This window comes from Halichoeres trimaculatus, unplaced genomic scaffold, assembly GCF_033239565.1.
Source record: "Halichoeres trimaculatus isolate MK-OKI-2021-1 unplaced genomic scaffold, fHalTri1.1 fHalTri1_scaffold_15, whole genome shotgun sequence".
Taxonomy (NCBI): Eukaryota; Metazoa; Chordata; class Actinopteri; order Labriformes; family Labridae; genus Halichoeres; species Halichoeres trimaculatus.
In genome coordinates this window covers 29647755-29671285 of record NW_027437193.1, presented here as the reverse complement: position 1 = coordinate 29671285, position 23531 = coordinate 29647755, and the positions used below count along the sequence as shown (strand labels likewise).

Below are 23531 nucleotides of genomic sequence, written 5' to 3'. Positions count from 1 at the left end.
CCCTATCCTGGTGTCTTTATTAGACAAATTAGTCTGCCTTTGACCCTATGCAAAGTACTACAAGGGATCAGTGACATGTCAGTTGACTGTGAGGGCTCTCACCCTGGTTTATTTCTTTTCCAGTTCCAGAGAAAAGGGAAATATCTTGATAAAATCTGTAAACCTATATGAAAAAAAGAGGAGGCAATGGTCTTTGTTGTGTAAAATGTGTACGACAGATTAAAAAGAGACCTCTCTAACCACTGTTTGTACCTTTACCGACCTGTTCTGCATCTTGTTGGTTGTGCTTCCAGTGACACCAGTTAGCTGTTGCTCACTGCAGTTATGTGGAATGTCCTGCACACATCAGCACTCTGTGGTAAACCAGTCAGGCAGTAATCTCTGTGAGTGTCAGAGGTTTGGTTGACTTTTATTGCAGCGTCCCCTTCTTTTTGCCAGATGCCGGTTTTATGAAAGTGGGATGCCACCTGCACATTGACAACACCTTGTAAACTGGGCGGGTAAGGAGCAACAGGAAAACATAAAAGAACATTTTTAGCCTGAGAATATTTAAAACTAAGATATGCCAGAATGATAAATGTAATCTAATGAATACATTGTTTATTATATGTTAAATTTCATCCTTTTTTAAATCCATTTTTATCTGTTACTATGTTAAACTTTTTCGAAACCATCAACTGTCTGATGGCCACAATCATACTGGCCATACTACAACATTAAAATATAAATTGTTGAAACATTTTAAGCAATTCTTGGGGATGATCGTATACCTTATTGCTAAAAACAACAGAAGGGGTGTGAGTTTTAAAAGTCTTTTATCAACCAGTAAAGATTTAGGCCCATAAACAAGACGTTTCATTCCAAAACGCAAAAAACACACAAAACACAGTGAAAACACAGTGAAAACACCTGCATTTACACGGAAACACTAAAAGACTGAAACACTTCATTAAACATGTAGATGATACATAAGCCTGTAGTTGGCGCTTTAACTGTTTGGTCCCGAAGCGGCTTTTGGTGTATCTCCACTGAAGTAGAACTGGGCCAATCACCTCTCAGTAGTCTGGGACGATCACTGCAACAGTATTGTTGTACTGTCCCATGCACATGCACAAAGTGAAGCGTGATGTCAGCGTTTCCTGGAAAACTCTACTTACTCAGCAATGGTGGCAGCAGCGTTTCAGAAAAATTCCAAAGAAATCCTAAATTCAGGAGGCTGTTTTCAAAGTTTTGATTTTAGGTCGACTAAAACGCCATTTCTGTGTAAATGAGGCTGAAACGTGACAATAATGTTGAGTTTCATCCTAAAACCATTAAAAAATGACCCCTTTTAAAGAGTGGTTATGTACTTCTTTAGGGTTTGTACCATCCCTCTGGTACCCTGTATAACCTTGACAAGACACAAAAAAACAACAAAAATAAATAAACATTTTTATTCCACTGTTTTTTTGGAAAACCCTTATTTCAGCTAGACTTTAGTGTGTGGGGCTCACTTTTCCAAAATGTAATGACAAATAAAAAATCTGCACAGGTTTAACGTGGACGTCTTGCAGTGTTAGTTTGTATCCATGCTCAAGAAATAGGAAAGCCTGATAGCCTGTCTTTAAAGTTTTGAAAAAAAAAAAAGAAAGAAAGAAAGCACTATAAAATAGTATTTCAGACACATATCATTGGATAAAAACTGAGGCTGCTTTTCCTCACTTGACAGTTCTTTTTAAATGTTGTGAAATATATCCATCCATCCATCCATCCATTTTCTATACCGCTTATCCTGTTTAGGGTCGCGGGTGGCTGGAGCCTATCCCAGCAATCATTGGGCGAGAGGCAGGGTACACCCTGGACTGGTCGCCAGTCAATCGCAGGGCTGTGAAATATATCAACATTACGAAATGTATTTGCCTAAATGCAATAAACCTTAAAAGTTCAGTAAAGTTGTATTTTAAGTGCTTCATTCAGTATTTTAAGTATGAAATTTTATTTGAAAATTGATTCCACAACAGGTCTTCAGACCTAGACAAGGGTCACGCAGTTTTGCCTTTTGGTGTTATTCCATATCAAGAGAAGGATATCATTACTGCAACTGATAACACAAGTCATCATCTTATGTTGTGAGTCATCTTTGATGAACTTAATTAATTGAAATACTACTTTGGCATATTTTCAGTACCATACATTTTATTTTACACCATTGGCTATGTGTTCTAGTGCTCAGAGCAATCAATGGTCTGCAGGTAAAAAGGGAAATAAGAAGTGTCATTATCTTTACAAGAATGTCTCTGACTTAACCTCACCTTCATTCAAACAAACTTAGGTATCCTATAGGCTTCACTCTTACAGCAGTCTTAGTTCACACAAGGAGTGGCTGAACTCATACATGGTTACACTTCTTCTGCTACAACAACAGTGTTCACCATGAAAATTGATACCCTTCTTACACTTTGTGATATTTTTGAGAAATACTTAGTGTCCTGTTGCCTTTCAGTTGGTAACATCACTGCCTTTATGCCTGTATCTTTAGTGTCTGCACTCTTAAATCCCCAACAGTTTCTCTTCAATTCTGTCTCAGCACCTTTTCTCTTTTTTTCCCCGTTATTGGAGGATCTTTCTGTCCAGTAACCTGCCTCCCGAACCTATTTCCATTTCCTCTCTTTCCTCCATCTCTCAGACTTCCCTCTTCCATTACTGTCTTATTACACTATTTTCATATCTTATTTATGGTAGCATTCAGGCAACAACAGACACTTGTTTGTCTCTGTCTCTTTTTTTTCCTCTCCTCTTCTTTCTCTTGCTCTTCTAGTTTCCAGCAGGCAGCAACGAGCAGTGAAGCTCATCTCCTGGCCAGAGCAAACAAAACCAAAGCCACATTCCCCAAGCTCAATTTGCTGTTACGTTTTAGCTCTGTGAATTGGGAGTTTTCAAGCTTGAAGTCTGGAGGAAAAGCTGGGTGGCTGCTGGCTGCTAATCGGTTCAAACCACTTTGTGTGTGTGTGATTTGCTCTAACTATGGTCAAAAAATTAAGAAATTAAGAACATTATAATTGTTTATAGATTTCTAAATATATATAAAATGTGTTGTTTTGCTTTTTTTCCCAAAACAAAAAAACTATTCAAAACTCTCCTTAATACCTTTACACTTTTAGTGACAAAAAGTTATACAAACCCACAAAGGCCCTGCTTAGAGATGTTTAATGCTAGATTGTATACCTGAGACCTTTTTTTCTTTTTCTTTTTCTTTTTTTTTTTTTACAAAAGAAAAAATACCTTTTTAATCAACTTCTTTGACTGTGTTTTTCTTTTGTTCATTTTTGCATCTAAGACGCTTGCCCCATTTAAGAAATTTAGTTTAAGTGTGGAGTTTTGGCAGAGTTGAAATAAATTTTCTATGGAAAGAAATTTCATGCAGTTGCATTCAAATTTGTTGTTTACTTTTCTTCAAAGTTTTTTTGTTTTCATTTTCCTCTTTTTTTTCTATTAACTAATAAAACTGATAGCTTCTTGGTTCTTTTTTTCCCTCTACTCCTCTGTGCAGGAACCGTTCATGGAGGAAGTAGTTTTCTTCGACGGACATATTTCACTGCAGGCACGCAGGTGTCATCATACAACCAATGCTAGCAGTTAGCTTATTGAACACCGCTAAAGAATTAAACAAGACATTTGACTTTTTACACTACCGCTGGATTTAGTGGCTGTTTGCTTTCCCGGAGACGTGTCCGGAGGCTTGTGAGCTGTCTCTGAAGAGGTGGTCTCGTCCGCTGCTCTGTGCTAACAGTTAGCAAACTGCTAACAACAGTGTCAGCAGCCAACTTCACGTACATGCGCCTGCAGCTGCTGTCATTTCAAGTGGCAGTGGATCAACAGGGATACCTGACAGGTACATATTAACTATTATTTCATTCATTGAGCGTCTAAGTGTGATCATGTTTACTCTCTTATACACCATGTTAGTGGTATCGTGTTCTCACCATATGTCAGCTACAGTTACCGCTAGTTGAATCAATAGTGACAACCACACTTATACTGACTAGACCACTTTTGACATTTAACGGCTAAGTCGTACTGATTTATCTGTAGATAAGTCGACGTATTCGCAAAAAGACAATGTGTGCAATGCGATAGAGCATATGATTCAAAGTGTATTGCAGTGTATTCTATTATACCAAAACGTTTAATAATGAACGCATGCTGATTTACAAACGGGCACTGAAATGAGTCTCAAATTGTACACAGTAATAGCTCCTGTTGGACTTTTAGGCATCAAAAGTTAATTCTTATTTGAGTCTTTTTCCGAGCTACAATAGCAAACAAGACCAACAATAAAAAGATTGATTATTTCTGTATATATATATATATATATATATATTTTAATGCTCGGACCTGGTGCTGCTGCAGGGTAGATGCCAGATGAAGTGACTCACAGCTTGGGGGCGTCTTTTTATTGTTAAAAAATGTACACATATACAGGGCAAAATCAGCAAAGAGTAAATAGAGACTCATAAGACACAAAATAAGCCTGAAGTAGCCCACATTAGCTTTCAGTAATAGAGCTGGCATGTTATAAGGTGCATCACTGATGTAGCCTATTTGTGAAATAGAAAGGTAAACACAATACTTTATGAAAGACAAAACACTGCAGAGACGTAACTACTTAAGATTAAGACAAAAAGATCACTTAGTTGGCCTCATTGAAAATCATCAGAATTGTGTCATGTAACTCTTTGTTTTACTTTCTCATAGCTTCCCCTGGCAGACATCATGGAGCTCCAGGCTGTGTTGATGGCAGCTAGAGGGGGCTCTCGTATGACTGATCTCACATACAACACCCCCAAACCAATGCTTCCTGTTGGCAACAAGCCCCTCATGTGGTACCCACTGAACCTGCTGGAGAGGGTGGGCTTTGAAGGTAAGAGCCTACACTTTTTATTAAAGTGGGGCTTTCTTGGTGAAAACTACATTCCCCTTTAACTGCTACATCTGTCTTTGACCACCATCAGTAACTGAAGATCTTTAGATGTGTTTTTCATGTTTTCAGCCTACCTGAGCTAATTTTCTCCATAATACATGTGTACCTGATCATTTTGTCAGATTTTTCAACAATAGTTGACAATTTTTTAATGTCTATGGAAACATTTTTTTTAAAGAGATAATAATACAAAGTATTGTATTGTGTTCAAACACTCTTGTTAAAAGTATGCTGTATATGATGTTATTTGTGATATTGTTTGTGTAATTTGTGAAAACATTTGGTAATTCTTGCAATTTGTTGCAAGTGGCTGTAAGGCACTAGTTTGCCACCAGTTGACCAAAGTTTGACAAGTGTGTCTTTTTTGATCATTACTTTAGCTGGTAAGTCATGATGGTCTGCAATTTGCTGAGGTTTTCCTTTTCTGCAAATTCTGTGCTATGGTTAATTTTTAGTTGTTGAAAAGAGTCACTTGTTGAGCTGTCCTTTACATCAACTTCTTTCTGACAAAGTCTGCAAGATTAATTGGTGTCTTCATTTAAACGTACTGTATTTCCCGCACTACAAGGCGCACCTAAAAGCCTTCAGTTTTCTCAAAAGCCAACAGTGCGCCTTATAATCCAATGCGCTTTATATATACCCCTACTAATAGCGGTAAGCAGTAAGAACCTGTAAAAATGAATTCTGCTAAGTGCTAACATTAGCTCACAGGCTGGCCCGGGCTTTTTCTCTTGTTTATTGTTAGAGCAATACAGCGCCCCCCAAAGGTCTGGCATTTGAACTGATCTCTGGAAACGGCTTTTGTGGACGGCAGAAACGGCTTCGTCTTTACAGCGCAATTTTTTTTTAAATGGCACAGAAAATAGTAGGATAAGAAAATGTGCGGCTCCGTGAGGATGTAGCCTGAGTTTGACTGACTTATCTGACTGTTTTGTTGACATTCCCTTCAGCGCAGCTCTTTCTAGTGGATGCATAACGCAACCCCAGCCACTACTATAGCTTCTATTCTATGCGCCTTATAATGCGGTGCGCCCTTTATATGAAAACACTTTTCAAATAGGCCATTCATTGAAGGTGCGCCTTATACTGCGAAGCACCTTATAGTGTGGAAAATACGGTATGCCTTTTTGAGGCAAAACCGCCTCTGTGTGAGAGTATGATCCAGGGGCAACAACAAATTTTAATGACGTTGGTTCTGCTGTTTGTTTCCCCATTTTTAATGTCCGAAGTGCAGGCAGCTATGCTAGCTTAGCTTATTATGATATATGAACCATAGCCTGTATAATACATGGAGGACTACACACTGTGTTAAACTTTATCATATCATGAACATTTAACTATCAAAATGTTTCAACTAGTTCTTTCAGTCGACCAAAGAAGTAAGACTATTTCAAAATCACATTGTCCAATCTTAGCATTAGGGCTGAACAATTCATCAAGTTGAAACAAACATCCCTATGTAGTAGAATGTAGTTTTCAAATCCCAAAGGCTGCAATAAAAAAAAAAAGTTTCATGCTTGCAGGAGGAAATATAGTTACTTGTACTCATTCTTCCTTAAAACCAGCAAAAGTCAATATTCTGTTTTTTTTTCTGGCAAAAATACTGAGCCACAGAGGTCTATACAGTAGAATGATTGTGGCAGGCAGAGCCGTACCCCTTGTGCACTTTATTCTGTGTGGTTTGTTACTCTGACAACTGGAGATCTGTAAAATTTCACAGTGTATCTTTTTCTTTTTCAATTAAAAGTTGCAATCCACACTTTTGCATTTTTCCGTGGTAGAGCCAAAACTTTGTTTTTATTTATATTTCTGAACTTCAGCTTGTGTTTTGTTACTGATGAGAGATCAGTAAGATTTTAATACATTTATATTCATTTTCACACAGTGTCTACTTTTCACTTTTTAAAGAACTGCATTCCACACATTGACATATTTAAGTGGTTGAGCCAAAGATTTGGTCTTTTTTACATCTATGCACTTTATTTTGGGTGATGTTATTTGTACCAATTGATGCATCATTTCATCTCATTTCATAACATGTAGGCCTGGCCTACAGAAACAAATTGCTTATATGTCAACAGTATCCTTTGTTATGTCAGAATAGTTTAATACTTGTGTTTATTGAATAATGCAGAAGATAAATGCACAAAAAAATGCAGGATATATTACAATCGCACTGCTGGTCCAGAAAATTTGCTATTAGATTATTTTTCAAAATTGTCAGCATTCATTGTTTTTATCAGTTGAAATGACGGATTTGACATGCAGCACATTTACAATAATCTTCTTCCAATGGAGGAGCTTTTATTTTTAGGATGGAGTAGTTAGTACCAAAAACAGCAAGCCCCCTTTTCTTAGTCACACTATGATCATTTCTATGTAATGTGTACAGATGTTACATTTTATATTTTATTTTATACATTACTTGCTAGCTAAAACTCCTCCAGTTCTGATCCTGTAACATTTCCATGAATGAGCTTTACATTAGTAGAGTTTGATGATATTGGCCACTCGTGAGCTATTACACCTCCCTCTATACCATGTGTCCGTGTAAGGGGTGGAAAGCGTCACAGGGAGCACTGGCGTTCTTGGTCGGTTTCCACATAAAATGTAAAGAAGCAAAATCCCAGCCAGCACCTTGAGTGTAACTTTATGTGGCCCACGTGGAGAACAAGGAACAGAAAGTATGCTAACTTCATCACTATGCATTTAATGTGGAAAGAGGACCCTCTGTGGGAAGAAATTATCTCCTCGTCAAACACAAGCACTGCAACAGTTTCCTGATAAAATAAAACATCAAAAGTGTACAAATAGGAATGTCCATCACAATTTCATACTTTGATAAGGAGCAGCCATAGCTACTTTAAAGAGACTTTGTGGCTTTTTATCATTCTCTGTTGTATGAAAAGATAGATGAGAGTATTTTATAAAAGTTAATCTAAGAAGTCCATCTTACCCTTCAGAGACAATTTAAGAAACCGCTGCAACTTTAAATTTTTTAGCCGTGATAGTGATTGAAAAGCAGAATACAAAACCCAGACTGATTGAATCAATATTTTAAAAGTGTCTTGAAACTTAGTTCTGTTTTTCTTCCATAAATGTGAAAGCAGTCAAATTTAAAAAATAAGAAAACATTGTATGTTTTTTTTTTCATTCACAGTCACTTCTAGTTATGATGTTTGTTTCCTGGAAACCCAGCAGACAGATTTAAGCAGCCTGAACAACAGACGCTTGCTCCTTCCTCTGTCTTAGGTTTGAAACTGTGGTCCTTTCTAATTTATTTCCCTCAATTGTCATCACATCATCAGCCGTTGTCAGGTGTGCATTTCCTGTCTGGATTTACAGTCTGGGTTTTTACCCCTCGTGTTGCAGCTTGCAGGAGATCCAGAAACTCTGGGCTTATAAAGGGATTTGTTGCAGTGTGCTGTTCTTGCAGTAAACAGGGCTTTTTGTTATAAAAGCCTGTCTATACATAATCATCCTGTGTGGCCAGAAGTTTACTGTGTGCAGCCAGCTAGCCAAGGCCCTGCAATTTGATTTTTACTAGGCTGACACAGCTAGAGAGAACAAATGCCCCGTAGAAAACAACACTCTATGCAGACAGGCTAATTAAAGTCGACGGACTCTGCAATGTTTCTAGATTCGTAAAGTTCTCGTGTAATGTTGATACCAACTTTATAAAAGCGGAGCAGTAGTCTCAGCCGGATTTATATGACTTGAGTTAAAAGATGTATTACAGTTGAATAGACTCCTTAGATCCCTTTAAGGACTCATGGAATAGCTCTATTTGAGCAGTAACACAAATAAATCTTCACTTTTGAAGCTCTAATGACCTCTTTAGTTCATGAGAGGCACTTAGAAAATAAAAACAAAGTTTGATAGATTTGTGTCTCTTCATTGATGTGCAGAATTTATCCTTTTCGTTTGATAAACGTCTACTTGAAGAAGAAATTATACATTATACTCTCAGTGAAGCTAATTCAGACAAACAACCTTTACGTCAACATGAAGTCCAGTATTTATAATTTGTTCTTTTTTGTTTCTAGAGGTGATTGTGATCACCACCAGAGAAGTCCAGAAGATGATGAGCACAGACCCTAAAATGAAACTGGATGTGAAGATGAAGCTGGACGTGGTGTGTATCCAGGAGGATGGAGACATGGGGACAGCAGATGCACTCAGACACATCCAGGAAAAGATAAAGGTGTGTGAAAACAATCGTTAACTGCTAAATTAAATTTGTACCAACATGTTATTGTCTGCAAATAAACTAAGTACTTCGTATTTAAAAGATACAGAAAAAGTTAGTTTTTTACCTTACTTTGACATCCTATTTGATTGTGATGGAACTGTTCACAAAGCTGGGTGAGTCATTACTAGTTTCAGCAAACCGCAGTTTGGAAAGTTGCTATTGGCTGTCCCAGAAGTTGCTTAAAGTGATACTCCGGGATGGAACAAGTTGGGTCCTATCACAAAGTTTAGGGCAGAAATTACCCCTACAGCAGTGATTTTGTGCAGCAGAAGCCCAGAGCGCTCACACCAAACACCCCCTCCCTGCTCCTCTGGTGGTTTCCTCTGCACTCAGACGGGGCCATATTTTACTTGACCAAAAACAGAAATAAATGGACTCCCACCGAAAAAATCTGATATCGGTCTGCATTCACGCTCTGTTTAGAGAATTTTCAGCGCGTTACTTTCACACAAAAACACCGCTAAATAAGGCTCTAGTTCTCGTGTCTCTTCGTCCTGGCAGACTACCTGCATTTGTTTATATCTGGCACGCTGCGTGCGGACTGATACACTAAGCGGCGAGCGCCTCGTAGCCAGCTGTGGCTCTGCAGCGGAGGTAGCGCCGTTTTACGACACGATGAGAACTAGAGCCTTATTTAGCGGTGTTTTTGTGTGAAAGTAACGCGCTGAAAATTCTCTAAATAAAGCGTGAATGCAGACCGATATCAGATTTTTTCGGTGGGAGTCTGTTAGTTTGTGCTTTTGGTCAAGTGAAAAATGGCCCCGTCTGAGTGCAGAGGAAACCTGCAGAGGAGCAGGGAGGGAGTGTTTGGTGTGAGCGCCCTGAGCTTCTGCTGCACAAAAACACTGCTGTAGGGGTCATTTCTGCCCTAAACCTTGTGATAGGACCCAACTTGTTCCATCCAGGAGTATCACTTTAAGTCACTAAATGACACTATCTATGCTGTAGAGAGGAATAACATTGTGGAAGAGACAGGAAGCAGGTAAAACACACTACTTTCTTTTGTTAAATTCCTGTTTCGAGTCAGGTAAACCAAACAGTTCAGATTTTTTCATAAACCTTTCTTCCTTACCATTAGACAGGGGCACAGCACTGTAATTATATATCAACCAATGTCTTTTTAGGTAGGCTTAGATTTTTTGATAACATAAGTAGTACAAAAGCACAAACCCTCTTGGCATTGGACAAATTCTCTAAGAATTTAAGGGAATTTTTATTCTTAATTCCTGCTTGCTTCCTGTAGAAATGTAGGTTTTTGACTTGCATGGATCGTCAAACAATTAAAGCCAATAAAAATAGACTTATTTTACTTTCCTTCCACTTAGCTGCACCATTCTTATGTTCTTATGTCTACCTGCTTTCATCCAGTTCACTCTGACCTCTGGGGTTAGTTGATGCTGGAGCAGAAACTAGGCTGTTGTGAGTTCATGAATTACTAGCCCAGAATGACATGAGAACAAGATAGAGTTTTGTTTTTATGCAAAGATTTCTCCGTATTGCTCGAGAATTTTCAATACACTATGAAATACTAATTACCACTTTTCTGAAACGTGATTGATTGCTGTTTTTTTATAAGTTTTTCTGTGTTGCCTGTCGATGTTAGACTTAGAGTAAAAAAATGACAAAAACTAAGGAGGAGGTTTAAGGTGGGTGTTCTGTGACATCTGCGTCTCCCTCCCATGAATGGTCAAGGCTGCTGAGGTGCCTCATTTCACCATTTTTAAACACAAACAAATATGCAGTGGCGAACACATCAACACACGCTGCAACAATAGCCATGACCCCCAACACCAATTTTCCAGACCTCTTCTGTGTCCTGCCTGCTGATCCCTCCATCCCTCCCTTCATCCAGCTCTGTCTAAACACATGAGGTCATGGTTAAGACTCAAACTCCCCGTGCTGCCAATTTACCCACTGCACCATTTATTCTCATCCTGCACATCTGTGCAACATTTGTGTTTGGGTATGTTGGGGTGTAAGTCCTCCCTCTGTATATGCCATGGCTCTGACTGACCCCCCGGGACCATGGAGACATGTTTGTGTAAGGTTTGTATGATTTAGGGCCGTTAATCCATTCCCAAAATTATTTTTATTTTGTTTTTAATATTTGATGATCAGTCATTAGCAGGATTTAAATCCTTCATTTTTAGACTTTGTTTACATGAGTACAGCCTCATTAAAATCAGAAAAGATTTTTCTTTGCAGTTTTAAAAATTTTTTTTTACATGAAAACACAGAGACGACAGAACACTGCAGTATGTAAATGTTTGTGTTCTCAGTGGACCAAAACACTATATATATACAGCCAAAAAGCATTATAATTTAGAATAATTAGAAATATGATTAAAACTAGCATCTAGAGGGATTATCAATCAATTTCCAGAGACCAACAGTTGAAAATGCAATTTAAAAAAAAAAGTAAGTCAAAGAAGGAATTGTGAGGGTGTTACCTGTATTTGAATAAGGTAACCACAGTTTTTTTGAAACATTTTCTGCCACACTCCATCAGTAAAATTCCATTTCTTTGTAATGATCTATCCTAATATAAGTTTTTAGGTTTTAGGATGAAATGCAAGAGTATATGCATCTCTATCCCTCGTTTACACGAATACGTCATTGTAGCTGACTTTTGAAAACAGCCTCCAGAGTGGAATTTTTCTAAAATGCTGCGACCACCGTTTTCATGTAAACAGCAAGCCAGATTTTCAGGGGAAACAACAGCACTGTTGTTACAATTGTCTTGAACTACTGTGTTGTGCTTGTGCGGCTCAATCTGCTGAATCTGCCCACTGCCTTTCAACAAAATGTGCAAGATATCTACGTGAGGTATCCCAAAAGCTGTTTCTGGACGAGACAGTTAGAGCACCACCCACAGGCCTGGCATGCTTACTACAGCGTTTTCAGCCCCTCTGCGTTTCAGTGTAAACGCAGAATTTTCTCTGTGCTTTTGCGTTTTGGGTGAAGCTTTGTTGTGTAAACAAAGCCTGATTTTAATCTAATACAGACAAATGGTCAGAGAGATAAATTGGCACCATCAAGTTATTGTCTACATGTGTGAAACACTGAATTCCGTCACAATTGAAAGACTGGAAAAAGTATATCACACAATTCTTAAAGACATCCACTCCCACCAGTCTTTGTTTGAAGTGTCCCTCTAAAAAGTCTTTGTTTAACACATACCACATCAAACGCTCGATGTAAAGACATGAGTATCCTCTCAGTGCAGTCTTTTCTTCAGAATCTGGCGGCTTTGCTTTTGAAAACACATTTATCAGACTTTAAATGCAGCATTTGTTGTGACAAGTGAGTTAAATGTTTTTTTCCTCTGGCATTTGTATGAGTCTGTGCAGATTCATACTACTCTCTTTGCCTGAGAGGTTTTTTTTATAGATTCATAGTAAAACCACACACACAAACACACACACAGGCACTTAAACAGGACTAGCTCCAGCATGCTCCCATTGAGAATAGTCGGGTCCCTAATCCTTTGAGCAGCCAGCTAGATTAGAGGCATTGAGTTACACACACTCACCCACTGGAGGGTGATGAGTGAAAAACTGTAACTCCGGCCTGCCAAGTCCCAACACAGAGATCACTCAAACTGTCAAACTGATGCATGAGTACAGTATGGACACACACACTCACTCATCTCTTCACACAAACACACTCCCATGAGGGGATTTGGTGTAACCTATCAAACAAAATACTTACAGGAATCCCTGTGCACTCTAGGTCATTCCTCCTGATCACTGAAAAGAGAGATTACAAGCAGCATATTTTATTTTGTTCCCTCTGCAAACACGTGAAGTCACACAAAAGTCGAGGGATATGAGTGATTGTTGCAGCGCTCTTTCACAATGAGCCAAACGAGTGAAAGGAGTACTTAACATGCACTTTCTGCTTTGTATGCTTAAAGCCTCTTTGACGTTTTTATTAACATTCGGGCTTCATCACCTGAGTGTATGCAGGCTAAAAGAAATGTATATATACATTGGAGTTGCTGATTCACTAGATTTACCTTTTGTCTACATTTGTTAGTCTGTTTGTAAGACTTTGGATAAAAGGTGAGGAGAGAAGAGAGGGAGAGGTGAAGCCTAAGATTTTCCTTCCACCTTTTCCCATCTACTTTTTTTCCCTGCCTTTATGTGATGTGGCACAGATTGACAATTTTTGTTCAAAGAACATTCACAGTTTGTGTTGCCCTGAGTTTAAGGACAAAATGACTTCACAAAGAATTCGTTTTTGCCTGGCAATCGGTATCGATACTCAATGGTACCAATTTTTGGTACTTTTGTGTGTGTTTCTGTGGTAAAATAAATTATTTTTTTCACTAATTTCATATTGAAGTTTTTCAATTTAACAAATTTATTCTTTGATATATGACCTTGCAATGCTGTGTTCATGTCCAGCATGGAAAATCGCCTACTCTTCCACGCTCTCACTTTCACAAGGATGTGTTGGGTACCTAGACATGGTACCGATTTAACGTGAATTACTACTCTGTACTACAGATGGAGTTCGGTCGATACCTATAAACGTACCTAATTCGGTACCCATCTTAAGTCATGATACAATAATTCTACCCAGTTAACTGTTTGATTGAAAACAACTTTTCTATTTTTTTGCATAAACACAACATAACAAACCTAAAGTGTGTCAAGTTTTTCACTTGAACTACTGTGACATTAAACTAATGTTAAAGTATTTGGTGAAAGACGTGGTCAGTTGGTGAAACTGATAAATGTCACTTGGTGTAACCAGTGTTACTCAGAAAATCTAATACTGCACAAAACATGACTATGATCATTATTTTATCATCTGTCACACTGTAAAAAAATCAACTGAAGTAATTTTAAACTAACTGATCCTAGAATTGAGAGAAAACACTGATGTTTACGACATCAAAATCCACATCATCAAGTTTGGGAACAAAATATTTTGAATATACTTTGAGATTATATTTTTTATACAGTTAATGGGAAACATACAGCTGAGTAGCTCTTCGGTGCCATCTACTGCAGTGGAGGTGCAGAAGACATATTGTACTTCCACCATGCCTAAAATATGAATTTTTATTTTAACAAAAATATCTTTATTAAGAGTTGAAATATCAATATTTAATCAAATGTCGCATCAATATTTTTTCACACCTCTATTACGTTGTAGAGTGGGGCTAGCATATGCAAAGCTAACACCAACAGCTTTGGATGTTCTTGCAGCTTATCATCTCCAAGTCTGTTCTGCTCAGGTTGTCATTTATCAGAACCTTAGCCTATGTACATCTTTATCTCCTATTTCTACATCTGAACACAGGCAAAACACGCCGTGCTACAAGATGCTATCTGCGCTGATTTAAATTCAGATGGAAGAGCTTTCTAGTATTATGGTAGTGGCCATCAACCTGAGCTGAAGCTAAGACACAACATATGACTGACATCTCAGGTCAACAAAAATACATCAGTATTCCTTCATCTAACCAGTTTTTCTGCTGCTGACAAACTATGACCACTACATTTTATCCCCTAGTGTTAGCTTTTTTACATTGTATGAGTATTTTGCAAGTTGCTGAAGACGTACTTGTTTCTGCCATGGATTGTTTCTGGATTGATGTATTTTATCTTTAATTTAATTTTTATTCAGCCAGGTCAGTCTAGTTGAGCTCAGTGATCTCAAGCATAGAATGGGTTTAAACCATGGGCTGTAAAGGAAATGGACCTCATCTTGCCTAACTCTAAGGGAGGTCATCACAAAAACCGCTCCCCCTGGTGGCTGGCTGCAGTATAAGTCAAAAATCCCTCTCCCCAGCCATTCCAGATGGGCTGCGGTCAATCTTTAAAAAATACACCTCTTAGAAATGTTTCTTACATTCAATTGTCACCTTTGTCACCCTCTACTGTGCAGACTCTGGCTGCACAACGGCTGCTAATGCTGATGCCTGTGATGGGGGTATTTCGGTATTTTGGTTTCAGAACCATGCTGAAGCCACTCTGCCCACGCAGTCGATGGTTTAAATCTGAATTACTTGCTTATAGGTGGGGAAGTGGTTGTTGATTCACATTGAGATAAACCGAGAAACAGATTTGTTCCTTTTTAAATGCCTTTTGGCAGTTTTTCTGTTATGTTTAAAGGTAGCATTGGATAGTGGATAACATTCAGGACTAATAATGTTCTAGGTATAAAAAGAAAGAGAAAAGACACTTGTTTCTAAAAAATAAAAAAAAGAGAAAGAACTTAATCTTCCCAGCACAGAAAGAGAGGTGAATCACCGTTCAGTCTGTTACAGTTTGGATGGATGTCGCCCACTACTGTCTGGGATGTGTGTGTGTTTGTGTGCATCAGTGTGTGTGGTCCTGACCTGTCCAGAGAGTCTGGCTGTTGAAAGGCTAAAGTGTCTCTGTCTCTCCAGCTGACTCCACTCTGCTGTCGCCTGCGTGTGTGTGTGTCTGTGTGTGTGTGTCTGTGTGTGTATCAGAGGGAGGAAAGAGTTGAAAGGTCTCAGAGTCTCAGTGTCAGTAGATCTTCTGCAGACAACTCCAGCTCTGCCATGGCAGCTTCCTGTCGCCAGGTCCACATCAGGTTATGTTAGGAGTTACCTCTCGGTCAGCTCGACGACCCTTGACCCCACTGATACAAGCCCTCACCACAAACAGAGACACAAACTGAACTCTGCTGAGCTCTAATACTCAACCAGAGATTTCTTGGTTACAAAATGAAGTACATTTCTTTTATCCTTAATAATAATCAGTGGATGCTTTAAATTAACTGTTAGTCTACATGAATTAGACCTTGGAGCTTGGAAGGTTGAAGTGCACCACAAGCAAACCCTCATTTCCTTTTTGTCTGGTCTTCCTGCAAGCATCTCTTTTGCTTCAGCCTGTGTGACAATCTTCCATCCAAACATTAACATTTTAATACTTAAAACCCTTTTTTGATTTTTTTCTTTCTTGCACTCTTGCTTTTTCTTTCCCATCTTTCCCCCTGCCACAGACACAGTAAAGATGTCGCTGTCATGAAGGCGGCTGGTGCTAATGGTGGGATTAGTTCCCATGCTGACAGCCTTCATCACTGGACAGACAGATGGATACCGCACACAAGCAGACACACAAATGTGGGCAAAAGCACATGCTTACACACAGACACAGACACACACACACACACACACACACACACACACACACACACACACACACACACACACACACAGACATGTAACATGTCTGATGTACTCCCTGTTGTGAAAGTCAGTGTAAGTGATACTTGAATGGAATTCACAAGCTGTGAAATAATATACAGTTTGAAACCTATTAGGTTTACATACATTTTCATAGCTTGGATGCTGAAGATAGTCAGCATCGTTGTCTAATAATAATATCCAGGAAATTAATTATTAAAGAAATTTTCTTACTAACTCACAAATTATAAAATCTTTTTTTTTTTTTTTTTTTTTTTTTTACTTTCATTTAGTAGCCCTGTTTTCAACAATTTCAAATGGATACCCCAAACGAATCTTGTTGCTCTGAATTGAAAAAGACTAGGGAAGTTGTTTTTATGATAATTGAGAGATGGCAAGTACTGGTATCAGTATCAGGTATTGGGCTGATACCTGCCTTTTTTCAAGGTTTCAGTACTCGTAAAGGCTGCCGATACCAGCACCTGATACTCAAGGCAAAAACATCTTACGTTGAGCAAGTCCTCCTCGCCAGTAGTTGCCGCTATTTGCTGCGGTTTAACACCACAGCAAATACCCGTCAAGCCCTGTACAAACAAAATGAAGAGTTAACAGTCAAACTGTTTTATTTTGGACTTTAATTTACTTAAAACAAAACAAAAAAATGTTGACTCTGACAGGTGTTAGTTTTATTGTTATTTTTTTTCACTTTTGTTAATTTATTTTGTTTCTTCAAAAGGCATACTCAGAGAGAGTTGCTTGTGTTTTATTTTGGACTTAGTGTCAGAGTGCCTGTGCTGTCTTTGTTCAAAATGATCTGTCACTGTTAATTGAAATTTTATGTATCAAAAGTACTAGTGCTATTAGTTCTTGTCGAATCGGTGAGTACTCAAGAGGGAGTACTTGTAATGGCATGGGTCTGAAAAAAAAGTGGTATCCAACCACCCTGGGTAATATTTTAGTTTTTTCACCAAGAGCACAATATAAGGATCCTGGGCTGAGTTGATGCAAACATAACTCCATCAGCAGTGCAAGTGATGATTTGATTTGAATTTAACCTCTCATTTTTGAGCTACATAGTTTCTCACACTTGCTGAAGAGTGTGCAGAAAAAGAGCCAATATTCCATAGGTTTCCCATTCAGTGCATTTATTACAGCTTGCTTTCTCCTTTCACACACTGTAAAATTCCTCTCTATGATTAAATACTGTGATTAACATTTAAAGGTAAATCTAAAACCCCTTTTTTATTTTAATTTGTTTTATTTGAAAAGGGACAATGTACATTAATTGACATTTAAACAAATGTAAATGTACCCAAGTTAGCCAAAATGGCTAATTTTCATTGGCAGTCCCTTTGCCAGGTGTTAGTTGGCAACATAGAGCAGTAATAACATATGTGTGTCAGGGGTTGTATTTGGACAGTATTTGCACCTATCAGTGTACAGCAATTTTATACCTCTAAAATGCATTGACATGATTTTTTGTTTTATGTCCAACTGTTGTCATTGTTTTTTTTTTGTTTTTTTTTGCTTTTTTTCTCTGTATGAAGTCCAGTGGGAGCCCAAATAGGTGTCACAAAAGGCTTCCCAAAATCATATACTATTAAATTTTCAAATTTTGCATTATTGTACAAATATAAAAAACAGATATTAGATTTTTTTTTTTTTTAAACTATGCAAAATGAAAATGTTTCATCTATTTTCCACATTTCTTGTTATCACAAGATTGTCGAGGTGACAAAGCCAGGAGAACGCCAGACTCCAAGGCAGCTAATCTCATTTTCTAACAAAACAAAATTGATTATCTTAGTGTTTTTTTTTCTTATGTTTTTGGATTTGCCTGTTTGTGTGTTCCCACATCAACGAGTATCCAGTCTCCAGCACCGTTGTTTTGGTGGTAATAAACCAGAAAGTTTGGAAGTCCCTGGTTTAGTCTAATAGTGTTTTACATGCATGGATTCTGTTCTGTTTTTGTTTGGTGTTAACTGCCTGTTGTCTATGCTGCTTAAGAATAATATGGTCACATATATTCAAACATTTCATCATGAAGCTCACTGTAACCACACCGGATGGTTTGCTGAAATGAAACAGACACATTCTTAAAGAAAAACAATAAAACAAGAAGAGGACTCACCACTTACTGTCATCAGGTTTTAAGTCATATAAAGCAGAATTTGACAATACTTCACTGAGAAGAGAGTAATTCCTTTATTCTCTGCTGTGTGTTTGTTATAAAACCATGCCTTGTGAGGCAGTTTCTGTTGTTATTATTGATAAATAACATAATCCAAGCTCTCATGTCCTGAGGTGTTTATATGGAGCATTGTCGCCACTTCTATTTATGTATAGTCTGGGTGTATGACTGTCGTGAGTGAGCAGACCTCACTGTGTAAACATCATGAGCAGACTGTTTCATGCATTTCTGTCTTTTAGCAGACTTTTATATGTGTCTGTGTGCAGTGGTGAGATTGGAAATGTCTTAAAAATCACAACAGGTGGGAAGATTTTGTCCCAAAATAGAAAACAAGCCAGAGACCTCTTTTTGAAAAGCCTAAAATCTCTTTACTTGCAGTTATGTTCCCACACACAGATCCACTTGAATGTTTCCACTGTTTGTCCAATCACACAGAGAAGTCAAATTTTTTTTTTTTTTTGGACTCACTCTGGATCATTTTCTTTCTTTTTCCAAAATGCCCCCACAGACGGACATCCTGGTGGTCAGTTGTGACCTGATTACAGATGTGGCTCTTCATGAGGTGGTTGATCTCTTCAGAGCCCACAATGCAACACTGGCCATGCTGATGAGCAAAGCCCATGAATTCACAGAGACTGTTCCAGGACAGAAGGGCAAGAAAAAAACAGGTAACAGGAAATTTTCATCACAGGAGACTTTTTCTAGAAAATGCAGCTTTTTTTTATTTTTATTTTTATTGAATCCATCCTTTTAGTGTATTCCTCTTGTGTGCCCTTACTCTCATAATGTCACAGAAGGTAAACATGTACATTTATTTACACAAAGAATTAAAAAAAGAAAATTCAGACCTGTTATTTACTGATAACATGTTTTTGTGTCGCTCCAGCTGAGCAGAGAGACTTTGTGGGAGTGGATCAGTCTGGAAAGAGGCTGCTGTTCATGGCCAATGAGGCAGATTTGGAGGACGGGCTGTCGATTAGGAAGTCTATAATGAGAAAGTAAGTTATTCACATTATATCTTTTTGTGTATACCTATACTGGCTGGATTGGCTGGATTTTGAGCTAACTGACCTAAAGATGAGTCTAAACATGCTCATACAATGGAGATATTTAGAATTGTAAAGAACAGGGTTCTTAGACTTTTTTAGACCATGGACCCCTTTCAGATTAGACATTTTTCTAGGGACCCCCTCATTATCGTAACAACGATAGCATAATATTAATACTATTTAATAATGTACTTTGCAACAATAGAATTAAGCTACATTTATACTTTCCAGATAATTAATTTTGTAAACTTCGAGAAAATGTTGACTCAGAGGCAGCGGTGTGCACAGAGGAAGGGCCCATTTGCTGGAAAACATGCATTGAAGTACCCTCTCAGTAGCCAAAACATGTGCCAAAGTGCCCTCCTGGTTGGCAAAGCCTGCTTATTTGCCCTTTTGGGTGGTTAAAATATGGTAAACTGCTCTTTTTTGGGTGGTAAAAGCTCATGTTGTGTTAGCATTTTTTTTTTTTCTTTTCGCCCCTGCCCTTCAAAAAATCTGTGCGCGCCACTGCACCAAGATGTTTTTTTTTGTTTTGAGCTTTTGTTGTTGTTTTTTTCTAGTGTTGGGAACTATGAGCTGATTGATCTGTTACGATTACATGAGAATTGAACTCATGGAACAGAACTAAACTGGGCGAAAGAAATAGCTGGTTTTATTGGTGCAGGAGATCCCAGTTTGTTGATATGCTTTTGTAATGATACAGCACACTTTAACAATTGTCTTAATTGTCTTATTCCGTCGACTCCCAAGCTATGGTTCAAGGACCCCACTTTGAGAAACACTGCTCTAGAATAGTCAACACAACTTATGTAGGATATAAATACAGAAATAGAAAGAATGAATGAAGTCTGTCTGTAGCTGGGTGTGGAGAACCTGAGTCACACTTTGTGGTTCTTTTTTCATGGCCAGCTTTTGCTGGGAAAAAAATATGTTTGCAATTAGGTGAAGTGACCCTTTAACAATGTGTTTGTAATAGCTGTACATTGGGACAGCTGTGTCTGCATTTCTTATTCATTGTTCAAAGCAACTTACTGCATTCTTTGACCCTGTTTATGATCCTACTGCTTGATGTTCCTGCCAAATATCAGCACCAGTGGAAACATCTGTCACCTTAAAGTGAATTACTCGTATATAATAAACACGAATCACACAAGTTGTTCTCCTTCTGCTGTATGTGTGCAGCTCTGTGGATGTCAGTGCGTAGGTTTAACCAGCTGAAAAAAAAAGCCTGTACATCTGTGCAGTTAGGTGAGGAGAGCAGATCTCTGGTTTCTAATCAGATGAAATGTTTTTTAGTCTGCAGGATCTGTTGCGGGTGTCTGTGGGATTTTTGTTACAGGAAGAGCACTCTAGATGGGTTTTCGTTTCTTAGTCCTAAGTACATGTATGTGTGAGAGCGGGTGTTTTGGGAGCTCGTAAATACTTCATGGAGCCAAAGCCACTGTAAATTCTGGCCAATAAGAGGGGGGCCTGAGCAGCTGCTCGCATGCTTCCCTGCACAGGGAAATCTTCAGCCACACACACACTCATGGACGTAAATGCATACACACATTCTGTCTCTTTAACACACACACACAGAAATGTGTGTATGAACAAACAGAAAGTTGTCTGTAAGGGGGAGTGAAAACACTTACATGTTGTCACACAGTGTTTGTATTAAAACATGAGTCCACAGCTAATCACTTACGACTCACATTAGAAAACTTGCAAGAATAATTAATCATTGATCATTTATAAACACTCAGTTTTGAGCTGGTGCGTCATCCACAGCATTTACTCTCAATCTGCAGTTCAAATTAAAAAAAAAATGAAATTAAATGTGTGATTATAGACCCATTGTTCTCTTCATTCATTCAGAGATTTTTTCCAGAGTCTTTAGCACCACTCATTCAGTACTTCATCCTTTGTTCCTCAGTCTTCTGTAATCTTTTCTTTTGGATATTGTCTTTAATTTCCACATATCAAGGGTATTTGCTGCAAATGTGAGATTGTTTTTTTTTTTTTTTTTACCTGTGAATTGCTTTAACAGTGTGAAAAGACTGTCTCTGAGCTTCTTTGTGCACATCACAGCTCCACCTCTCAGATTCTCTTGGAGTTAACAGTGGTAAAGGCTGTGACTGAGGGCAGAGCAGAGAGACATATAGCATGCATGACACACACAGAAATGTGTGTATGAACAAACAGAAAGTTGTCTGTAAGGGGGAGTGAAAACACTTACATGTTGTCACACAGTGTTTGTATTAAAACATGAGTCCACAGCTAATCACTTACGACTCACATTAGAAAACTTGCAAGAATAATTAATCATTGATCATTTATAAACACTCAGTTTTGAGCTGGTGCGTCATCCACAGCATTTACTCTCAATCTGCAGTTCAAATTAAAAAAAAAATGAAATTAAATGTGTGATTATAGACCCATTGTTCTCTTCATTCATTCAGAGATTTTTTCCAGAGTCTTTAGCACCACTCATTCAGTACTTCATCCTTTGTTCCTCAGTCTTCTGTAATCTTTTCTTTTGGATATTGTCTTTAATTTCCACATATCAAGGGTATTTGCTGCAAATGTGAGATTGTTTTTTTTTTTTTTTTTACCTGTGAATTGCTTTAACAGTGTGAAAAGACTGTCTCTGAGCTTCTTTGTGCACATCACAGCTCCACCTCTCAGATTCTCTTGGAGTTAACAGTGGTAAAGGCTGTGACTGAGGGCAGAGCAGAGAGACATATAGCATGCATGACACACACAGAAATGTGTGTATGAACAAACAGAAAGTTGTCTGTAAGGGGGAGTGAAAACACTTACATGTTGTCACACAGTGTTTGTATTAAAACATGAGTCCACAGCTAATCACTTACGACTCACATTAGAAAACTTGCAAGAATAATTAATCATTGATCATTTATAAACACTCAGTTTTGAGCTGGTGCGTCATCCACAGCATTTACTCTCAATCTGCAGTTCAAATTAAAAAAAAAATGAAATTAAATGTGTGATTATAGACCCATTGTTCTCTTCATTCATTCAGAGATTTTTTCCAGAGTCTTTAGCACCACTCATTCAGTACTTCATCCTTTGTTCCTCAGTCTTCTGTAATCTTTTCTTTTGGATATTGTCTTTAATTTCCACATATCAAGGGTATTTGCTGCAAATGTGAGATTGTTTTTTTTTTTTTTTCACGTCTGCTGCAAAATAAATAAAATGTGGCACCTTAATGCACGTTTTAAGAAGGTTGGACATGTTAATATGTTACTTTTTTTTAGCATTAATGCTGTAAAACAAACAAAATATTTTTAAATATTTCAGTTTTACCACTCTGCTGGCTTTATGGACACTCTCCATTAACTTAATCCCAATGTCCATTGATCTCTCTCTTTTGCTATCCTTGGCTGCAGGACTGAAATCAAAATCACAATTTCTAAGATTAAAATGTAACTTCCAATAAAGAGGGCTTAAAATGATACTCCGGGATGGCACAAGTTGGGTCCTATCACAAGGTTTAGGTCAGAAATTACCCCTACAGCAGTGATTTGTGCAGCAGAAGCCCAGGGCGCACACACCAAACACCCCCTCCCTGCTCCTCTGCCGGTTTCCTCTGCACTCAGATGGGGCCATATTTCACTTGACCAAAAACACAAATAAACGGACTCCCACTGAAAAAATCTGATATTGGTCTGCATTCACGTTTTATTTAGAGAATTTTCAGCGCGTTACTTTCACACAAAAACACTGCTAAATAAGGCTCTAGTTCTCATCGTGTCGTAATACGGCTTGGTGGATCAGTCTGCGCGCGCGGCGTGCCAGATATAAACAAACGCAGGTAGTCTGCCAGGACGAAGAGACACGATGAGAACTAGAGCCTTATTTAGCGGTGTTTTTGTTTGAAAGCTACGCGCTGAAAATTCTCTGAA

The 23531-nt window shown here is 38.2% G+C and overlaps 1 protein-coding gene across 1 annotated transcript in view; it reads left to right on the top strand.

The window, feature by feature from the left end:
- The first annotated feature begins 3547 nt into the window (after nucleotides 1-3547).
- The window catches only part of eif2b3 (eukaryotic translation initiation factor 2B, subunit 3 gamma), a 47976-nt gene continuing 27992 nt past the window's right edge, over nucleotides 3548-23531 (top strand). The window contains exons 1-5 of the mRNA XM_074688760.1: nucleotides 3548-3871; nucleotides 4735-4900; nucleotides 9007-9164; nucleotides 19083-19242; nucleotides 19461-19572. Coding sequence (XP_074544861.1) covers nucleotides 4753-4900; nucleotides 9007-9164; nucleotides 19083-19242; nucleotides 19461-19572 — 578 coding nt within the window. The 5' untranslated portion in view covers nucleotides 3548-3871; nucleotides 4735-4752. The remainder of the gene's footprint in view (nucleotides 3872-4734; nucleotides 4901-9006; nucleotides 9165-19082; nucleotides 19243-19460; nucleotides 19573-23531) is intronic.